At 37.6% G+C, this 18,482-nt stretch overlaps 1 protein-coding gene across 9 annotated transcripts in view; it reads right to left on the bottom strand.

Moving 5' to 3' along the window:
* Positions 1-18,482, bottom strand: part of ALCAM (activated leukocyte cell adhesion molecule) — a 210,831-nt gene that overhangs the window by 11,539 nt on the left and 180,810 nt on the right. For 7 of the 9 annotated variants that reach the window (XM_014457007.1, XM_006090057.2, XM_023754928.1 and 4 more), the window contains 2 exons: positions 17,287-17,325; positions 16,886-17,003 (listed from right to left, as the gene is read on the bottom strand). In XM_014457007.1, the coding sequence (XP_014312493.1) occupies positions 16,886-17,003; positions 17,287-17,325 (157 nt within the window). Of the gene's footprint in view, positions 1-16,885; positions 17,004-17,286; positions 17,326-18,482 lie in introns of those variants that run through there. The other 2 variants (XR_002829599.1, XM_006090058.3) reach the window with 2 other exon arrangements.

Raw genomic sequence — 18,482 nt, 5'->3', positions numbered from 1 at the left:
TGGCCATGGGATATCAGCCTGACTCTGGGAAAGTAAAAGGCTGGAGACTGAGTTCATCCACGTGGACAATTAATCAATCAAGCCTACATAATAAAGCCCCAATTCAAACTCTGGACACTGAAGCTTGAGAAGCTTCTCAGATTGGCAAAATCCATACTTTTGGAACACATCTATACCAGTAAAGTAACGCATCTCTGAGGACAAAGGATACATCACATATGGAACCTTCCTAGATTTTACCCTATACTTTTCTTCCCTTGGTCAATTTTAGTCAATCCTTTAATTATAATAAACCTACGAGTATAATAGGTTTCAGTGAGTTCTGTATTTCTAGAAAATTACCAAACCTGAAGATGGTTTTGGGAAACCCATCAAACTTGAGTTGATGTCAGAAATGAGGGCAATCTTAAATGGATTCTTCCCTCTAACTTTGTGTTTGTACCCTAAATCCTTGCAGTTGGGGTCAGAAATCTTGAACAAACTTGGCAAATTGGAGGACTGTGTCCTCAACCTTACAGTTTGACTAACTCTGGGTAGGCACATATGAAAAACATACAGCTAACATCATCCATAGTGGGAAATACTGAATAATTCCTTCTGTACAATCGGGAACATGTAAAGATGTCTGCTGTCACTCTAGTCGGTTTGGCTCAGCAGATTCGATTCCCATCAAGGGCACATGCCCGGGTTGCAGGCTCAATCCCCAGAAGGGGGCGTGCAAGAGGCAGCTGATCAATGATTCTCTCTCATTATTGATGTTTCTATCTCTCTCTCCCTCTCTCTTTCTTTCTGAAATAAAAATATATTAAAAAATAAAGATGTCTGCCGTCAACATTCTATTCAACATTGTATTAGAGCTCTCTATGAGTGCAGAAAAATAAAAGACATATAGAATAGAAAAGGAAAAGTAAAATTACCTCTATTGGTAGATGATTGTTTTGATAGAAATCTTAAGAAATCCACAAAACAACTAATAGAACTAACAAATGAAATTAGGAAGATATTAATCATGGGGGAAGGCAGGAGTGGGGTGGAGGGGGTGAATGGGGAAAAAAGGGAGACATCTGTAATACTTTCAACAATAAAGGTAAATTTATAACATATATTAATCATAATACCATATATTACTATAAAGTGGAAAATAAAAATTATAAAATACTTGCATTTATAATATCTGCAAAATACATAAAACCATGAATGAATTTTATAAGATGTCCAATATCGGCATTAAAATTTGTAAAATATTGCTAAGAAAAAAATGGAAAAAATTATATGGAGAAATGTATGATATTCATGGATTGGGAAACTAAATATATATTTTTAAAATATGTTTTATTCTTTTAGAGAGAGAGAGATGAAAGGAGAGAGAGAGAGAGAAACATCAACGAGAGAGAAACATTGATCACCAGCCTCCTGCATGCACCCCGACTGAGAATGGAACTAGCAACCTCTTGGTGCATGGGATGGCACTCAACTAACTGAGCCACACTGGCCAGGGCGGGAAACTAAATTTTTTAAGAAATATGTTTTGATTTATTTCAGAGGGAGGAAGGGAAAGGGAGAGAGGGATAGAAATATTAATGATTAGACAGAATTACTGATTGGCTGCCACTTGCACGCCCCCTACTGGGGATAGAGCCTGCAACTAGGACTTGTGCCCAGATCATGGGTGGACACTCAACCACTGAGCCACCCTGTCCAGGCTGGAAACTAAATATTTTTAAGATATAAAATCTATCCAAATATATCTATAAATCTAAAGCAGCCACAATCCCTAAAGTTTTATAAATTTTTTGATAGAAATTAACAAGTTGCTAAAGTTTATATGGAAGTGCACAGAACTAAAATTGTTAACATGAACAGAATATCAAAGTTGAAGGACTCACATTATTATCATTATTATGCGCCAAGGTGAAAAGAAAGTCTTTATAGCAAGTGGTGCTGGAATGACTGGTTAAATATATATAACTAAAGCAACAAACAAACAAATACACCACCTTTACCTTGTACCATACACAAAATCTTATATGTATTATGTCCTTAATGTAAAAGTTAAAACTATAAAATTTCTCAGAAAAGACATAGAAAAATATATTTACTATTTTGGGAAAAGCAAAGATTTTGTAGAGTAAGCACAGAAAGAACTAAACATTATATGAAAAAATTGAGAAGTTTTTTTATCAAAATGAAAAACTTTTGTTCAATAAAAACAGCATTAATAAAAGGAAAAATCCAGCCACGAACTAGGACAAACTAATCAAAATTTAATTATGACAAAAGACTTTTGTGGAATATGCAAATAATTCTTACAAATCAATCATAAAAGGACAAATTCCAATGAAGTCATTGGCAAATGATTTAAATATTTGCTGCACAAAATAAGATGACCAATAAGCACATAGACTTTAAAATCATTAGGTCTCAACGAAATGTGAGTTAAAACCAAAATTAGATATCATGCCATCCTTCCTAGAATGAGAGAAATTAAACAGAAGGACAACCCCAAATTCAAGTGAGGATGTGAAAGAACTGAAACTCTCATATACTGCTGGTGGGAATCGCAGAAAGGACACATACTTTGGAAAGCTGTCTGGCAATTTCTCATGAACAAATATCTACCCTATGACCTAAAAATTCCATTTCTAGATATTTACCCAAGAGAATAAAAACATGTATATGCCCACCAAAACATTTGTTTGAGAATGTTGATTTTAGCCATATTTTTAATAATACCCTGAATAGAAACTATGCAAATGTCCATAAACAAGAGAATGGATTAAAATAATGTGATATATCCTAACAATGGAACACTACTCAGCAATTAAAATAAAATTATTAATACATTTATCTCAGCAACATTATGTTAAATGAAAGAAGTCAGACAGGAAGGTGTACATAATGTATAATTCCATTTATATGAGGTTTAAGATTAGTCAGATCTTGGTGGTAACAGTCACACAGTGTCTACCTTTGAGAACAGGGCTGGTGGGTCAGATAGGAAGGGAGTTCAAGAGAACTAGCTGGGGTGGTGGAATGTTCTATATCATGATTTGAAGTAATGGTTACAAAGGTATATACACTTATCCAATAAGATGTAACTGTACATTTAATGTAAGCAAATGTTACCTTCATACTATAAAAACATACAGGGTGAGGCAAAAGTAGGGTTACAGTTATTCTTATGGAAAATAATACAATAATTAATAAATAATAATACAAGAATAAAATGTTTCTCGTACTCACAATTGTAAACCTACTTTTGCCCCACGCTGTTGTGAGAAAAACTAAAGCATGATCCTTTTGGTCAGAGATTGAAATAACCAGGCAAACAATGTAATCCATTCCCATTTTATTTACTTTCTAGGTGGATTTGTCTAGGGATGGATAGTAGTTTCTGTTATTTCATCAAGCTGTACTAAATAGAAGAAGGGGATATAAAAAAATGGGAGTGAGGAGAATTCTTCCTAGGGAAGTTGTGGTATTCAGGGCAAATCACATATCTTTCAGTATATCTGTACTGTGAAGACTATCACTGCTCACAATCAGAAATTAGAAAATGGATAAGAGCAACATGAAACATATTTGTAGAATATGAGTTGGTTAACTTCAAACTAATTATATTTTTTAATTTTAAAGTTTATAAAACAAACGAAAAAATGAAATGGTAAATGAAAAACAAAACTCTCCCTTCTTTTCTTAATCTCATTTCCAAAAACAGTAACTACTAAACTGACACTCTGCTAATGCCTTCATGTGCCAGGCACTCTTCTAAGTGCTGCATAGATATTAAATTATTGTAGCCGTAGGAAATCTCTATTTTACATTGAGACTAATAAACTTGCTTGTGGTCACATAGCTTGTAAGTAGCAAAGGCAGGATTCAAACTCCAACAGTCTGGCTCTAGTATCCATGTACCAACTTACAAATATGCTAAGTGAAATGTACTAGGTAGAAATTAAAATAATGTTGCTGGTGTGGGAATAGGTATTCATTGAGTATATGTATATACTATTTATTTATATGCGTTTTATTATAAACTAGAGGCCTGGTGCACGAATTCGTGTACCAGTGGGGTCCCTCGGTCTGGCCTGTGGGATTGGGCCGAAAGGGCTCTCTGACATACCCTGAGGGGTCCCAGATTGCCAGAGGGCACAGGTCAGGCTGAGGGACCGCACCAGTGCACGATCAGGGCCAGGGAGGGATGCGGGAAGTTGGCCAGCCTGGGAGGGACCGCAGGAGGGCTCCAGGGCGTGTCCGCACTGTCTCGCTCAGTCCTGATCAGCCAGACCTCAGCAGCAAACTAACTTGCTGGTGGTCAGTGCACATCATAGTGACTGGTCAACTGGCTGCCCCGTGGTGGTCAGTGCACATGATAGCAAGCTGTTGAACGACCTGAGCATATCATTAGCATTGATTGGTTGAACGGCCGACTGGACAACCAGACACTTAGCATATTAGGCTTTTATTATATAGGATTTCTCTATTTTTTGTTACTGAGAATCCACTCTCCCTAGCAGAGAAAAACCTTTAAAAATTATTCTGATTACTTTTGGCTTGGCTTTGAGATTGCTGTGGCAAAAATCACCATAATTTTATGGATGTGTCCTTTTGTAAAAATTCAGAGATTTGAAAAAATTACAGAGGTTAAAAATCCATCTATGGCTGGAAGAGAACAAACACTTATTTATATCATTCCCTTTAGCAAAATATTTTCAGTCAATTGATTTGAGGGACACAGGCATTTATAAAGAATGAGTGCTTGAGTAAAAAATACTAATTATATGGTTATTTGTCTTAAACTTTCTTCATCAGTTGACTTTTTGTAACCTAATACGGGAGAAATTTTAAATCATAGAATCCCAATAAATTAACATTAGGAGTAGCCCTAGAGGTGACCCTCTAGTCTAATCCACGAGGCAGAGAGAAGAGGCCAGTGGGCCTGGGTTCTCACCCTCATGTGTCCAATCTGAGCTGAAAGTCCTTGGACAAGGCCCTCCTCTAAAGCATACTTGCTCATCTGTGAAGGGGGGGAACAACAGGATCTACGCACAGGGCTATTGTGAGGATAAATGTGAAATATAAGCGAGACCCCAGCAGGTGACAGGGCCTCACCAAATTGAAGGTGAGTCATGAAGCTAGTCCTAAGGCCATTAGCTATGAAGTAGCAGAAGGGAGTTAAACCTGGTCTGGATGCTTCATCTGTGTTATTTCCATAACTGAAGTGCCTATTAAGGTTTTAAGTTACTTTAAAATAATTTTTTAGAAGATTAGTTAGCTTTTTTGAGAGATTTCCCCCAATAATATAAAGTTGTTTCAAGATCCCCTTCAAAGAAGGTAGCGGACTAATCTGGTGGCATCTCCTAAATTTGCTTCAATTATTGCTAAGAGACTAGACATTAAGTGTTCTTACCACAATATGAAATGATAATTATTTGACCTGATGGAGGTGTTAGCTAATGCTACAATGGTAATCATATTTCAATATATAAATGTATCAAATCAATACATTTTGTAAACCTTAACCTTACTCAGTGTTATATGTCAATTACAGTCCAATTAAAATATTATTTAGTGGGGGATGGAGGAAGCAGCAAAAGTGAAAAGCATGGGAGTATAGCTAATACATCACAATCTTGCGATGTGCTATCATTTGAAAAGATACAGGAACTGTTATAATAGAATTATATATCTGAAAAACAAAAAAATCCCATTTAAAATAATTCATACATGAAAGAGCTTATAAGATTGTAGGTTTTCCAAATGCAGGCATATGTACAACAAATTTGAAAACTCAGAGGCCGCATGAGAAGTCATTAATACTTTCTAGTTTGAGAAGCATTTTCTGTGATGTTTAACTTATAGTATTCCTGGGACACACCACAGTAGGGCCATGGGACTGCAGGTATTTAAGACTTGGGACACTGGCCCTGTAGAATTGGCACTTCCAGCAAGCTGGCTACTGACATCTGTACAAGTAATTAGAATCGCATCCAAGAGAACAGTTCTTTACCCTCTTCCCTGGTCACAGCTGTCAGCAGACTGTTTCCTCTTGGCCCAGGATTAATTAGTTAAAGGAGAGGAGGGCTCTAATCCCTGCATCCCAGGAGGACAATTTCTGCCAGCAATTTCTGGGTTTAAAGAAGGAAGTGAAGAATGAATAGTTGGTCTTATTTCAACTTTCAAGTTTATGTCCTTAGAATTTCCAAGAGTCTCCAAAGAAACTCTCCATTTAAATAGGGAATCCTATTATCCTAAGTAAGAAATAGAAAATGGCCTCTTCATCTAGTAAATATGGGGACCATCCATTTAAAAGATGAGGAGGCCAACACAAACATAACCATACTGAATATGCATAAAAACAGGATGCCACCTGCATGCATTCTGCCTCATGGCTTGAGGTGCATTCTTAAGGTGCTACTGTTGGGTCGGCACATAGCCTGGCCCATGGCAGGTGCTCAGGGAACAGGACTTCCCTTTACTGTTGAAAAAATAATTAAAATAAACATTTGAAATAAAACACAAAAAACCAAATGTATGTATATATATATATATATATATATATATATATATATATATAATCAAATTAAAAAAAACTTGAAAACATTCTATTTTAATACAAGCCCTTTCATCTGGAAATATTTCAGGTCACATGTAGTAGGGGAGGGGACAGCCATGGTTAGTTCTGCCCTTTAAGTGGCCAATGACCTTGTGACTCTGGTACTTTCATGAGATCTTATTTTCCCTCTAGTTTACACTATTATTTGTGGATGGATAGAATAATGAGGAATTTCCTTTCTTCCTTCTGGCTCCTGCCAGACCATGGCTAGGGCAGCAGAAAGAAGCCCAAACTTGGATTAGCCCCTCTTCTCATATAGGGGGAGAGACCACGTCATCCCTGAGAGCTTCAGAACTCACCCTCCATCCCAAACACTAAATTAAATGCCAGCAAGACATCAAAGTCAGGTATGCAACTTTAATTCCAAAGATGTCCTGGGGAGGCACCAAAATATATTTGAAAATATATGGGATATGGAATACGCTTGGTCAGGTTAATCTCACTGAGCTTACTATGAAATAGGATTAGTTGTATTCACCTCATTAAATTGTTGAGAATTCAAGTAAAAGAACAAAAACAAGAAAAAAGAAAAAAAAAAGTAGTAGGTGCTTATGTAGTGATAAATGAGGGAAGATTTATTTATTTATTTTAAATATATTTTATTGATTTTTTACAGAGAGGAAGGGAGAGAGATAGAGAGTTAGAAACATTGATGAGAGAGAAACATCGATCAGCTGCCTCCCGCACATCTCCCACTGGGGATGTGTCCGCAACCCAGGCACATGCCCCTGACCGGAATCGAACCTGGGACCCTTCAGTCCGCAGGCCAACGCTCTATCCACTGAGCCAAACCGGTTTCGGCCAGGGAAGATTTAAAATGTGTTATAAATGGTCCCCCAGCACTATCTTTTCAATTTATTCAGTAGGAAGTCAATCTTCCCTCATCAGAGTGAGTATTGATTGGAAATAGAATTCAGCTAAAATAAACTTTCCTGCGAGATCCTAATTCCATACATCAAGAAATACTAATGAGAAGGGTTTTAGAAAGGCTTAATATAACATTGTTCCTTAACATTTCAGTGTTATAGGCAAGTCCTCTTTAGTCCTTCACCAATTTAGAACTGTCTTTTTCTTTTCCTGAAACAGTAGTGGAATAATATAGCATTATATAAAGGCAGAACTAACAGAACATATTTGTAATTTTCAGATTTCCAGATTGCCTATACATTACACACTAATTTTCATGAAAATAGTCATGAGTTCCAGAGTTGCAAAAGATAAATCTCTCGGTAAGTTTCTAATACTCAGACAGTGTGTATTTTGAGATTACAAATGTCTGGTAAATGCTTACTCCCAGTTTAGTGATAAGAAGTATGGTGGTCAGGGGTCTCTTAAATGCAATAAACATGAAAGTTATGGTTTTAATAAACCTCTGAACAAGTTTGTGGCTACATCATGCTGCCTTTTCCCCTTTATCTTTGGCTCTTTTAATTTTTCATTAGTTCTTGTACTATAAACTATGTAGGAGAGGATTTGGAACTCAAATAGTCACATTAGATTCCTGCAGAGCCAAAAGCAATGTTTGGAGGACAGGATGAAGAGAAAAGGAGTAAATAACTTAAAAACTATTAAATTATCTCTAGATCTTCTATGTTCTCCAGCCTGTTAAACAACTAGACATGAAGTGGGCTTAGTCAAATAAAGGCCTTTTGCCTGGAACTGTTAGTTAAAACCCTACACATAAGGGAAATATCCATTCTCATTACTAAAAAAAATCTCCTAGTAAAAAAAAGGTTCCAGTGAGAAGTTATATGAATCAAAATAGCAGAGGAATCATGAATTCTTACTCTGCTATGAATATAGCATTTCAAAATGCTAAGCACCATGCTAAGCAGTTCTTGCTGCAGGTCTCCATATTAAAAATGGATATAAAAATATATAGCTCATAATAATGGAATGGGGAGTGCATTGTAGCTGGGTAGCCACTAGGTATGTTAACAAATATACTCTTAAATTCTACTTGGGTATAAAAGATTTGTTTTTCTCATCTCTCTTGAATGAGTTTTTAAATTGCCAATACAAAAAACTTCCCCAAATGTTTCTCAAACTTCACCACTGGGCAACCTGTATCATTGAGGCTTTTAAATAAAATATTTGACTCATAATTTAATTGTTGCTCAAAGCTATTTGCAACAATAAGTGACTCTAAATTTATTGATGATATTATTTTGTAGGATGGTAAACACAAGACTATATTTTTTTAGGCATCTGAGGGAACGTCTGGATCATATTTTTATTAAAAATTTATCACATGTATGTAAAATGGTGATGAATTAGCTACAGGTAAAAATGAAACCCTTACAATAATTTGTAAAGTTTAAGAAATGATCTAGAAGGGGAGAAAGAAAGAATATAGTAAAGCCAAAAATAGACTTAGCAATTCTGAACTTGAAGGCTCTTATCTACACTAATAAAAGACATGCTAATTGACTATACCTTCACTACGCCCATCAGCCAATCAGAAGAGTATGCAAATTAACCCAACAAAGATGGCCGTTAAATTTGCATACTGCAGGCAGGGCGGGACAGCGCCATCCGCTGCCGGCCCTGCCACCATCCGGCCCTCCCGTGTGCGACCGGGGGCGGCCAGGCGGGACAGCAGTGATTTGCTGCCCAGCCGGCCACCATCCAACCCTCCCGTGTGTGACCCGGGGCAGCTGGGTGGGACAGCAGTGGAGACGGGAGGAATCAAGTCGGCGGAGAAGGGAGCAAAGCCTGCCTTGGTGGGCTTTGCTCCTTTCTCTGCTTTGCTCTGGCCTCAGGAAGCCCTATTCTTGCAGGAATAGGCCTGAGGAAGCCCTATTCTTGCAGGAATCTTCCTGCAACAGGCCTCTAGTTATAAATATGAACACTAGACAAAAGGATTAACAATAATTCATATTGCCAAAGGGCTGCCTTATCTCAGAAAGCACCAGCAAGGAATAACACGCTAAGAATAATCAGGAAAGCAAAGCACTTAGCAAACCTGAAGAGTGCCACAAATTCGTAAGGAAAACACTTTGATGCTTAGGATAATAAATGAAATTTATTATCAATAATATTAACTCTTGAAAAGTTGAAACAGTTTTCAATTAAGTAACAGGTATTTGAATGAATGTTCAAGTCTGATGGTAAAAATCATACTTAATTTAATAAGATACTTTATTTTTATTATTTTTTAATTTAAATTCTTTATTGTATAAAATATTACATATGTCTCCTTTTCCCTGTTGACCTCTCTTCGGCCAACACAAGCCCTCACCACCCTGTCTGTGTCCATTGATTATGCTTATATGCATGCATATGAGTCCTTTGATTGATCTCTTACCTGCACCCTCTTCCCCTGCCTTCCCTCTGAGGTTGGATGGTCTGTTCGATGCTTCTATGTCTCTGGATCTATTTTTGTTCATCAGTTTATGTTGTTCATTATATTCCACAAAGGAGTGAGATCATGTGATATTTATCTTTCTCCAACTGGCTTATTTCGCTTAGCATAATGCTCTCCAGGTCCATCCATGCTGTTGAAAATGGTAAGAATTCCTTCCTTTTTTATAGCAGCATAGAATTCCATCATGCAGATGTACCACCGTTTTTTAATCCACTCATCTGCTGATGGGCACTCAAGTTGTTTCCAAATCTTAGCTATGGTAAATTGTGCTGCTATGAACATAGGGGTGCATATATCCTTTCTGATTGGTGTTTCTGATTTCTTGGGATATATTCCTAGAAGTGGGATTACTCAATCAAATGGGAAATCCATTTTTTTTACATGTACTTAATATTTATTTATTTATTTATTTATTTATTTATTTATTATTGCTTAAAGTATTACAAAGAGTATTACATATATCTCCTCCCCCCCCCTTGACATTCCCCTGGCCTCCCCTACCCCCGAGCGTCTTGTGTCCATTGGTTATTCTTATATGCATGCATACAAGTTCTTCGGTTGATCTCTTACCCCCCCTTCCTGCCCCCCAACCCTCCCCGGCCTTCCCACTGCAGTTTGATGGTCTGTTCGAGGCTGCTCTGCCTCTGTATCTATTTTTGTTCATCACTTTATAATGGTCTTTATTATCCATAAATGAGTGAGATCATGTGGTATTTTTCTTTCATTGACTGGCTTATTTCACTTAGCATAATGCTCTCCAGTTCCATCCATGCTGTTGCAAACGGTAAGAATTCCTTCCTTTTTACAGCAGCATAGTATTCCATTGTGTAGATGTACCACAGTTTTCTAATCCATTCATCTGCTGATGGGCACTTAGGCTGTTTCCAGATCTTTGTTATGGTAAATTGTGCTGCTATGAACATAGGGATGCATATATCCTTTCTGATTGGTGTTTCCGATTTCTTGGGATATATTCCTAGAAGTGGGATTACTTGGTCAAATGGGAAATCCATTTTCAATTTTTTGAGGAAACTCCATATTGTTTTCTACAGTGGCTGCACGAGTCTGCATTCCCACCAGCAGTGCAAAAGGGTTCCTTTTTCTCTGCATCCTCATCAGCATTTGTTGTTTGTTGATAGCCATTCTGACAGGTGTAAGATGGTACTGCATTGTTGTTTTGATTTACATCTCTCAGATGATTAGTGACTTTGAGCATGTTTTCATGTCTCCTGGCCTTCTGTATGTCCTCTTTGGAAAGTGTCTAATTAGGTCCTTTGTGCATTTTTTGATTGGATTGTTTTATCTTCCTTTTGTTAAGTTGTATGCATTCCCTATAAATTTTGGAGATTAAACCCTTGTTGGACATAACATTGGCAAATATGTTCTCCCATGCAGTGGGCTTTCTTGTTGTTTTGTTGATGGTTTCTTTTGCTGTGCAGAAGGTTCTTATTTTGATGTAGTCCCATTTGTTTATTTTCTCCTTAGTTTCCATTGTCCTAGGAACTGTATCAGTAAAGATATCATTACGATATATGTCTGCTATTTTGCTGCCTATGGATTCTTCTAGAATTTTTAAGGTTTCTCGTCTTATGTTTAAGTCCTTTATCCATTTTGAATTTTATTTTTGTGTATGGTGTAAGTTGGTGCTCTAGTTTCATTTTTTTGCATATATCTGTCCAATTTCCCAACACCATTTATAGAAGAGACTATCTTGACTCCATTGTATGCTCTTGCCTCCTTTGTCAAATATTAACTGAGCATAATGGCTTGGGTTGATTTCTGGAGTCTCTGTTCTGTTCCATTGGTCTATATGTCTGTTCTTGTGCCAGTACCAGGCAGTTTTGAGAACAGTGGCTTTGTAATATAGCTTGATATTTTGTATTGTGATCCCTCCAACTTTGTTTTTCTTTCTCAAGACTGCTGTGGCTATTCAGGGTCTTTTTAAAATTGCATATGAAATTTTGGAGAGTTTGTTGTAGGTCTTTGAAATAAGCTGTTAGTATTTTAATGGGGATTGCATTGAATCCATAGATTGCTTTGAGTAGTTTGGACATTTTAATGATGTTGATACTACCAATCCATGAACACGATATGTTCTTCCATCTGTTTATGTCTTCCTCTATCTCTGTTTTTTCAATGTCCTGTAGTTTTCTGAGTACAGGTGTTTTTTTTTTTTTTACCTCCTTAGTTAAGTTTATTCCTAGGTATCTTAATATTTTTGGTGCAATGGTAAATGGGATTATTTTTTTCATTTTGCTTTCTGTGAGTTCATTATTGGTGTATAAAAAGGCCACAGATTTCTGGATGTTAATTTTGTGTCCTGCTACATTGCAGAATTCATTTATTAGGTCTAGTAGTTTTTTTATGGAGTCTTCGGGGTTTTCTATGTACAGTATGATGCCATCTGCAAATAATGACAGTTTTACTTCTTCTTTTCCAATTTGGATGCCTTTTATTTCTTCTTCTTGTCTGATAGATATGGCTAGCAGTTCCAGTACTATGTTGAACAGGAGTGGTGAGAATGGGCATCCTTGTTTTGTTCCTTTTCTTAGGGGAAATTGTTTTAGTTTTTGCCCATTGAGTATGATGTTGACTGTAGGTTTGTCATATAAGGTTTTTATTATGTTGAGGTATGATCCCTCTATTCACACTTTGTTGAGGGTTTTTACCAGGAAAGGGTGTTGGCTTTGTCAAATGCATTGTCTGCATCAATTGATACGATGCATCTATGTTCATCATGGATAGCCTATATAATAAAAGGGTAATATGCCAATCGTCCAAAAGGTGGAATGACCGGTTGCTATGATGTGCACTGACCATTAGGGGTCAGATGTTCAATGCAGGAGTTGCCCCACAGGGGCAGAGCTGCTCAGCCAGAAGGCGGCTGATGACTGGTGAGCACAGTGGCGGTGGCATGAGTCTTTCCACAGGAAGCCAGACTAAGCTGTCAGTCAGACATCCCCTGAGGGCCCCTGGACTGCAAAAGTGCATAGGTCAGGCTGAGGGGCCCTTCCCCCCACCCCCCAGTGCACAAATGTCATGCACCAGGCCTCTAGTTGGTCTATAATTCTCTTTCTTTGTAGTGTCTATATCTGGTTTTGTGATTAGGGTAATGCTGGCTTCATAGAAAGAGCTTGGAAGTCTTCCTTCCTCCTGAATTTTTTGGAATAATCTGAGGATAGGTTTTAGTTCTTCTTTGAATGTTTGGTAAAACTCCCCTAAGGACTGAGTCTTTTGTTAAAAACAGTTTTTTGATTACTGTTTCAATTTCATCAGTAGTTATCAGCCTATTTATGTTTTTTGATTCTTCCTGATAGAGTTTGGAAGCTTGTGTTTTTCTAAGAATATGTTCATTTCTTCTAGGTTGTCCAGTTTGTTGGAGTAGAGTTGTTCATAGTATTTTTTTTATATTCCTTTGTGTGTCTGTGGGGTCGATTGTTACTTCACCTCTTTCATTTCTGATTTTGTTTATTTTGGTCCTCTTTCTTTCTTGGTGATCCTGGCTAGAGGTTCATCAATCTTGTTTATCCTTTCAAAGAACCAGCTCTTGATTTTATTGATCTTTTGTATTGTTTTTTTGTGTGTGTGTTTTTTTTTCTTTTGTCCCTTGTCATTTGTTTTCACTCTGATCTTTACTATTTCCTTCCTCCTGCTTACTCTGGGCTTTTCTTGTTGCTCTCTAATTCTTTAAGTTGTTGGGTTAGATAATTTATTACCATTTTTTTTTTGAAGTATGCCTATAGGGCTATGAACTTCCATCTCAGGACTGCTTTCACTGTGTCCCAGAGATTTTGGATTGTTGTGTTTTTATTGTCATTTGTTTCCAAGATACTTTTTATTGATTATGTGATTTTTGTATCTCAATTTGTTATGTGATCTATAACGTTTATTAATTTGTGGATATTGTACCAGCCTTGCATCCCTGGAATAAATCCCACTTGGTCATGATGTATGATCTTTCTAATGTAATGATGGATCTGATTTGCTAGAATTTTGTTGAGGATTTTAACATCTATGTTCATTAGCGATATTGGCCTGTAATTCTCTTTCTTTGTAGTGTTTTTATCTGGTTTTGGAATTAGGATAATGCTTTAGTAAGATACTGTAAAGGAAATTCAGGAAGGCTTAACCATTAGCCTATTGATACTATAAAGGCAAGTGTCCATTAATTTATCCATGATGTTAATTTTAGGTTACCATATGGTAATAACTAATGTAGTAACAACCTAACCGCCCACATAAATTTCTTCTATTCATAGACAAATGGTATCTGATGAAATACTGGGAATTAGAATAGGGTGATTAAGGATGTTGGGGATAGTTCAAGAATTTAACAGTCTTTTGGTCATAATTTAGAGTACTACTGCTCATTTTTCAGCTCAATTTATGAATATAGGGAAATTTTATTTTCATTCTTTTAGGAAATAAAATTACTTTGGAGTATGTCAGAAATCTTAAGAAAATAAAATATAAAAACCTTAGAGCCCAAGCTGCTAGATTTGTGCATTCCTTATTGTCTGTTATAGATTTTGATCATTAGGAAACATAGAAATAGATAGCGAATTTCTATAAGATAGATATTGCCTCTGGGAAACTCTTTGCATTTCCTTTCACTTTCATGGGACAGGCAGGGAAACTTCCTAAATTTTCCACAGAAACTATAGACACAAACCCACATGAAGTAGTTGTAGGCAAAATGTTCATTGAGAAAAGGAACATGTGTTACCATGTGATGGTGGGGACTGACCAAGATTGAGGAGTGAAGTCCCAAGATCAGAAATGACTGTACCCCAATGTGAATGTGCACATATACATCAAACTCAACATACAATAGGAAAATGGTTCTGCCTTACATGACCAAACAAGAGAAAAAGTAAGGCATAGTAAGAGGTAGTAAGGCCTGGTGATTCTAAAACAACACAAAGATTCTAAAACATCACTGCCTTAAAAACAATTCTGTCCCTTATCAACTGTTCAAGTCATTCAACCATTCCCTGACTTAGATTTTTTAAAATGTAAAATCTCTATATGTAAAACCCTAACATGCAAATAGACCAAACGGCAGAACCGAACCGGTCGCTATGATGTGTGCTGACCACCAGGGGGCATGTGTGGAACATGGTGGGCGTTGGAAGCAGAGCGTGGAACATGCAGGGTGTTAGCCACGGTTGGATAGTGGAGCAGGTGAGAGGGGGCGCCAGACCAAGACTGGGCGCCAGTCATTGTCATTGAGGCAAGTCTCTGGTGGTTACTGAAAATTCTTTGTTCCCATGCCATGGTCCCGCCCGGCCCTCACACCTGCTGCTGGCACTGGCTCTGGTCACACCCGGTGCTGGCGCCAGAGCCGCTATTCAGACCCACCGCCAGCACCTGGTGGTGGCCTCGATCAGGGCTTTTCCACCTCCCCCTGCTCCTGAGGGGCGATCAGGGCAGTAGCTGCTGCTCGCACCCCACTGACGGTGCTGGCCCTGCTCACACCTGCTGCTGGCGCTGGCCCCAATTGCTCAGCGCCATCAGGCCCCAATCACTCTGTGCCATCAGTGGGTGCGAGCGGGGCCAGTGCATCAGTGCATGGGAGCAGCGGCAGTGGGAGTGGGACCGCTGGCAGACAGGGGACCGCAGACCTCAGCGGAAGGAGCCAGGCAGGGGTGCAGAGGATGGGCCGAGATCCCCTCTATGCCCACTGCAGCCTTGTGGCCCACAGTTCCTTTCAAGGTGCATGAATTTGTGCACTGGGCCCCTAGTATGAATAATAATAGTATCTACTTCAAAGATGGGTTATGAGAATAAAACAGAGCTCAATACATGCTCATATTATGTGACTTAAAAATTTCTGAGCTAGTGCCTCTCCTTGAGCTCCATTTGAATATTTTTCAACTGAAATTGTATCTTCATAGAGTAAGATCATGAACACTGAGTGTGCTTTTTCGTTTGATTTTCTTTTAGGTTAATTTACCTGAGCTGTTAAAAGTGGTTATATAAGAAAACAAGAAGATATAAAATTAAGTCCAAATTTGCCACTAGCTATACACATCCCCTTGCAAAAGTCAATGTCTTCATTTATAAGATAAGAGGATTAGAAGCCCATGTTTTAAATGAGCAGTATATCACAGAACCACCAATAAAACTTTTAAAAAATGCAAATGCTAAAACCCATCTCTGCCCAAGTTCATCTCAATATAGGGTCAGGGGTGGGGTGATGAGGAGTAAGTACCAGGCATGTGTGAATGTTAAGAATATTTATTAGTTAATTATATTTTCATTAAAACCACTGTTAGATGATTTATAAGGTTGATGCTATCTGTATTATTTTATGATTCTAATAATTTTAAACCTAAACACCATCTAAATCATTTTAAAGTAGTCTTGGTACTTTTTCTAATAATTTTTTTAAAATTCAAGATGAAATAATGAATAATTTTTCTTTGAATTACATCAATCTATGGAGCAAAGTGACCTAAATAGAATAGAGGAGTAGTGACAATAAGATCATTCTAGCTCACTGGCAGTTTCACTGATGGTTAGATCTGTCCCTGCAAAGACACTTGGCCATATGTGCAGGAAGTACTAGTCACTTTTAAGTAATCTCTATCAACCTCCATAAAATGGTTTAGAATGGTTGACTTTTAGGCAATATCTGGTTTTAAAAATCCACCTAGGTATTGAAAAATTAAATAGTTGAATTCAGACTATTGACTGAGAAAAGTAATGAGACACATGTGAAATCATACCCCACGCTGTGTCCCCGATGTTGGTAATATCACTATGAGCTGAAAGCAAACAGGATCAGCCTGAGGTGGGTGATATGTCTTTCCTATCATAGAAATTACAGCTGGATGGAGCATTGCATTTTCTCCCGGTGGATGTCAATGAACAAGAAAGATCTTTCCCACACAACTTACTTTGATTTCTTCATGTACAGCCAGTAGACAACTCCAGCAACGAGGGCAGCAAGGAGGAGACCAACGACGATGCCCACAATGAGCTTTGCCTGATCATTCACCTTTTCTCTGTTTTCATCTACAACAAAGAAGAAAGGCCCATGCGATTATAGACGATGCTAAGGATTTTTGGAAGGAAATCAATCTGGTTATTATTTCTTATTAAAAAATGATTGTGGCTCACTACTATTAGTAACATGCAAACTTGTGAATTGAAAGGATACAATTTTAGCATTCTTACTATCTTGTTTCACTTTAATTCAAGTCAAAATTGTGGAGGCTAAGAAAATTACTTAAACATTGACACTTCATAAATCTTGAGCTGATAGTCAAGGAAGAAGAGTCGGCAGCATAGTACCTACCACTTATCACATCTGCCTCATCGTGTTCTGGAATACTTACTGAAATGAAAAATGTTAATATGAAATTAAAAACAAAATTTGTTGATAAATGAAAGTCACCTTTACTATTATAGTATGATATAATAATACTTAGAGATAAAATATCTATTCTAAAGCTAAGGGTAGAAAAATTTTTTACATTTAATAGAGCGGGAACTTTTCTACAAAAAATTAATCTTCTTTTAAGGAAGGAGAGTAGTTAAAATTGCAAAAGGATGAATTTACCATAAAAATTTCACAACTGACAAGCTATAGTATGAATCTAAAATACATAGAAATTTCCCCACAGCCTACCATCTTTTAATGGGACTTTTTTTTTCAAGGAGAAACAAGTTGCCACATATGAAATCTACAATGCAGTGTTTCTCAAATTTTCTCAATTTTTCCTGCCTCCATAGAGGAGAAGTAATTTTCCTCATTAGTGTTAGGGACTTACCACTAGAGACCTCCTTAAAGTGGTGGGTCTGGAGGTTAAAACTGGGGATGTCTTGGAAGTTAAGAGGCACTGTGTGTGATTTTGTAAAAGCCTTCAAATAACTCTGCTGGTGCCAGGCTCCTGGCTCATTCTAGGAATCACTGCTGCAGTGGATTGCCAGCTGAAGTCAAATGACCTAAATATTCTCCTAGGCATGGGCCTGAACCAGCACTTCCCGTGATGTTTGTTAAACTGCAGATCCCCCAATCCTTCCTCATAAGTGGGGGCCTCAGGAGGTGCTCACTGAACTGAAAAACGACTGTAGACAAGCCACTGCAAAGTCTAGAAGACCACTCTTCAATGGGTTAAAATAAAAAGAGAGACTTGTGTTCAGGGAGAAAGGATACGTTCCCTTTCTAGGTAGGACAAATCAATACTCGCTGAATTAAATTCTGAGAAGTCAATGCTCCTATTTTCCAGTTAAATTTGTTGGGTTCTTTTCTTGTCTGTTCAGCAGGCTTTAATATTCCAGTCATAATCTGTTAAAAACTATTATCTTTAGACAATTATTTTCTCCTGGCTCCAGCTAACTCCTGGCCAGTGTATCCCTATCCTGCTAATGTCACATACAGATTCCAACTGACTGAAGAGTAAGAGTTTGGAAGGTCAGGTAGCCTCCTGTTCGAAGCTGAACCTCATTCTAAGCCTCTCCTGATTTCAGGTTGATTTAGTAACAGGAACA

The sequence above is a fragment of the Myotis lucifugus genome, unplaced genomic scaffold (assembly GCF_000147115.1).
Source record: "Myotis lucifugus unplaced genomic scaffold, Myoluc2.0 scaffold_67, whole genome shotgun sequence".
Taxonomy (NCBI): domain Eukaryota; kingdom Metazoa; phylum Chordata; class Mammalia; order Chiroptera; family Vespertilionidae; genus Myotis; species Myotis lucifugus.
The sequence above is the reverse complement of the archived record's forward strand: the minus strand, read 5'-3'. Positions and strand labels throughout refer to the sequence as shown.